Source organism: Lucilia cuprina, chromosome 2 (genome assembly GCF_022045245.1).
Source record: "Lucilia cuprina isolate Lc7/37 chromosome 2, ASM2204524v1, whole genome shotgun sequence".
Taxonomy (NCBI): Eukaryota; Metazoa; Arthropoda; class Insecta; order Diptera; family Calliphoridae; genus Lucilia; species Lucilia cuprina.
The window spans coordinates 27,792,261-27,796,156 of record NC_060950.1 but is presented as its reverse complement, the minus strand read 5'-3'; the positions used below and the strand labels follow the sequence as shown (position 1 = coordinate 27,796,156).

Below are 3,896 nucleotides of genomic sequence, written 5' to 3'. Positions count from 1 at the left end.
GATAGATAGATAGGTAGATAGATAGATAGATAGATAGATAGATAGATAGATAGATAGATAGATAGATAGATAGATAGATAGATAGATAGATAGATAGATAGATAGATGAATGCAGAAAACTCCTAACGCTTTATCACTTCTATTTCACTTCGACGAGGGAATATTTTGCAGGCCAGTCGCCATTTTTATGTAATTTCACTTCCACACACCAGATCATGAATGCCATTAATGTATTTTTGCTATAACCTTGTTTTGGCTGGGGAGTTAACCACGGAGTCGTCACTCTCTAAAGTTAAAGATAACATATGGGTGGTTAAACTATCTACCAATTGTTGTATATTCTATTAATGTAAATAACTTATTACAAATTATTTCGAAAATATATTAATTTTAAATTAAAACATACTTTAGCAACACCCTGTATGCAAACATTATGCCGCCGTTATTTAAATATATTATATAATATCTTATGATGAATAGTATTTGCAAATGTGATTTCATTTATTTACTCTCATTAATTTTTTTGTTGTGTTACTTTAACAAACATTTTTCTTTATTGCAATTTTCATAATTTTTTTATCATCTTTTTTTAAATACAATTTGTTTCTACTATATATATTTTTTTCTTATGCATTACAGTGCTTCCTCCTTCGACTGCAACACAACATCATCATCAACATCATTCTCATCATCTGCGTGATTCGTATAAGTTGCAAGAAAATATGGAGCCGCCACAACAGCAACAGTCTGCGTCGTCAACCACAACAAAAACATCATCACGTTCCAAACAGCGTCTAATCAAACTTGATTTGTCATTGTTGCAGGTAGTAAATTTGTTAAATTTAAATTGTGTAACTTTTATTAGTCTATATAAAATTTCAATTAAATTTTTTTTTGGATATTTACTGCTGGGAAAAATAATGTAACAATATATAATTAAATATGTTTACAGTTAACATCGAATTATTGCAAATTTATTAGTACCCCTTATTATTTATTGGGTATATGGAAGTAAATTTATTTGAAATCGTTTTTAAAAATGAGAATGTTATTAGTCAAGAACTTATTTTTTTCAAAAAACAAATTCAAGATTTATTTCAAATTTTTAATTATGTACAAGAAATCAAAACAATTTTGTTTATCAGTTAAGGATAAGTGTAATCATAGACGAAGAAGAAGAAGAAGAAGAAGAAGTGTGGGGAAGGTAAGAACTGTTTTAGTTTATATTACTTGAATACACTTCATTATACGAATAGGAGAAAAATATTAATCCGTTTCTTCCAATAAATTTTGATAATATACTATATTTTCATCGTTAATCGCCTGTCGCTTTCATTGTAATTATGTAGTTAAATTACAGCATCAATTCTATGCTTTATGCAACTCAATGGAAAATGTCATGAATAACAAGTTTTAATTGCAAAAACAAAAACAATTATCTCTACTGCTGCTGCTGCTGCTGAGTCCTAGCAATGTTATTAACAGTCTCTCCATTGTTTACAAACAAGAAAATTTCAATAATAAAACTTAAAATATCCAGAAGGGTAAATATTAAATGTAATTTTCACCACTTTGACAGCTGGATATCGAAATACAATGCAAACAAAAAACAAGTAGGAAAGTATAGTCGGGCATGGCCGACCATATAATACCCTACACCATGAGTATATTTTTAAAATTTTTACTTTGTATAAAGAAACTTTTATGTTGAATATTATTCCAAAATATTTAAGCAATTTATTGACAAAAAAAAACCAAAATTTCTAAATGAGGCTTTATATAGGTCAAATATGGGCCGATCCTCGGTAAATTTTGAGAAAAAAAGATATATTTTTAAATAACAGTTAGTTTTGTTGAGTTTCATTGCGATACAAATGGTTACAAGTCAATTTTAGACGTTTAAGACATTTTTGAATGGGTTTTGTATGGGGGCTAGGGTCAAATAAGGGCCAATCCTTACGAAAATCTGCAGTGTCATTTATACTTATATAAAACTTATTTGTACCAATTTTTAGAGAGATAATAGAATATTTGACGTAATTATGGCATAAAAAGTTCAAATCGGAAGGTACGGTTGCATGGGGGCTAGGTGAAATAATGGACCGATTTCAACCATTTTCAATAGGCTTCGTCACTGTGCCAAAAAACATGCTTGGTCCAAATTTCATCAAATTATCTTGAAAATTGCTGCCTGTACCTTGCGCACAAAGTTTACATGGACAGCCAGCCAGACGGACGGACGGACATGTCTTAATCGACTCAAAAAATGATTCCGAATCGATCAGTATACTTTAAGCTGGGTATTGGACCAATATTTTTGTATGTTACAAACATCAACACAAACGAGTAATACCCTCCCCACTATAGTGGTGTAGGGTATAAACAGACTCTGAGAGCGTAGGGAAATCATTTATAGAGGCTTCAAAATTATCCTGCAGGCATTGTTTACAAAATGAGATACGAGTGTAAAATAATTGACGTCACTGAATTATTTACACAAAAAATTGAAAAGCGTTTGAAGAACTAGCTTCAAAAAAGAATTTCATATTTAAGTAAAGAATTAAAAAAAACTTGTTTACATATTAAATTGTTATTATTAAAGTAAACCTTTGGTAATTTAAAAAAAATGTTTTACAATTTAACAAAAACAACCTTTACCAAAAAATTTACATATAAAATCAATACAAACCATATTGAAAATACTACATCTAAATTTGAAATCCAAACACACTTTACAAAATCCTCAGCAAATTTACACAAATCTCATGAATATTTTAAATATAATAAAGGCAATCACGTCACAACGTGTAGCTTTTAAAAGTTACAACAAAATTAAAATGTTTATTTCCATACATTCTATACCTCTACTTCTCAATTCTTTATTTATGTAATATTATCCTTTTTCTTCATCTTCTTCTCCATACTCTTGCCATCTTTAAGGATGAGGATGATAATTGTTTCGATGAGACCTCATTGGCGTCCACATCTTCATCAGTCTCAACAACCCTGGGAGGTGTTGGTGGTACTGGTGTAGGTGTTTGTTCACAACCTAAAATGCCTCCATATCCAATTGGTGGCTATATGATGACCGACACCATGACCGCATCAAGAGGACTCAAGTGTAGCAATAACAACAATAATAATGCGAATGTAAATAGCACGTATCAACAGCAACATCAACAACAACAACAGCCCACAACGACACGTGTAACGCGTCGTACAAGTAAGTAGTGTTGCCATTTTAATAAATTGAACTATGTATTTCTTGAACTATTTTTTTGCCGTTATTTATACAATTTATTTATACGTTAATATAATTATTTCAACTTGACTGTATTATTATCGTACTTTTTTATGTAGTTTGTCTTTATTGATTAAAATGTAATTATTTATATTTATTTAACCGTTATTTATATAATTGCTGTTGTATTAAACAAATTTAATGAAATTATTATTGAAATATACAGTGGTAAACAAAAGTGAAACAATTTGCAAAATTGGAAAATCGGATAGGCAAACTTTAGTATTGTGTATAGTCCAGACTAAAGTCTTGTGTATAGTCCAGACTATAGTCTTGTCTATAGTCCAGACTATAGTTTTGTCTATAGTCCAGATTAGTCTTTTCTATAGTCCAGACTATAGTCTTGTCTATAGGGCAGAATAAAATCTTGTCTATAGTCCAGACAATAGTATTGTCTATAGTCCCGACTATAGTCTTGTCTATAGTCCAGACTATAGTTTTGTCTATAGTCCAGACTATAGTCTTGTCTATAGTGCAGACTATAGTGTTGTCTATAGTCCAGACTATAGTCTTGTCTATAGTCCAGCCTATAGGCTTGTCTATAGTCCAGACTATAGTCTTGTATGTAGTCCAGACTATAGTCTTGTCTATAGTG

General features: G+C 30.4%; 2 protein-coding genes across 4 annotated transcripts in view; one reads left to right on the top strand and one right to left on the bottom strand.

Moving 5' to 3' along the window:
* The window catches only part of LOC111680065 (protein spire), a 133,199-nt gene that overhangs the window by 7,377 nt on the left and 121,926 nt on the right, over positions 1–3,896 (bottom strand). Inside the window, exon 13 of the mRNA XM_046949289.1 lies at positions 2,925–3,049. Within this exon, the coding sequence (XP_046805245.1) occupies positions 2,925–3,049 (125 nt within the window). The remainder of the gene's footprint in view (positions 1–2,924; positions 3,050–3,896) is intronic.
* LOC124418581 (protein spire-like) lies at positions 614–3,653 on the top strand. Of its 3 annotated transcripts, none has more exons than XM_046945292.1 (4): positions 666–824; positions 953–1,204; positions 1,361–1,544; positions 2,941–3,653. In XM_046945292.1, exons 3-4 carry the CDS (start codon positions 1,473–1,475, stop codon positions 3,229–3,231), a joined length of 363 nt encoding a protein of 120 aa, XP_046801248.1. In that variant the 5' UTR covers positions 666–824; positions 953–1,204; positions 1,361–1,472; the 3' UTR covers positions 3,232–3,653. The 3 variants fall into 3 exon arrangements, with proteins under 3 accessions (XP_046801246.1, XP_046801248.1, XP_046801247.1); XM_046945291.1 differs by having other exon boundaries at positions 1,350–1,544; XM_046945290.1 differs by lacking the exons at positions 953–1,204; positions 1,361–1,544 and having other exon boundaries at positions 614–824; positions 2,941–3,651.

What these genes read in the sequence shown, in the direction of transcription:
- LOC124418581 (XM_046945290.1), top strand. Translation starts at nt 723, where the DNA reads ATGGAGCCGCCACAACAGCAACAGTCTGCGTCGTCAACCACAACAAAA. An exon ending in TTGATTTGTCATTGTTGCAG is followed by an intron (nt 825 to 2,940) that starts GTAGTAAATTTG and finishes GCCATCTTTAAG; the next exon opens with GATGAGGATGATAATTGTTT.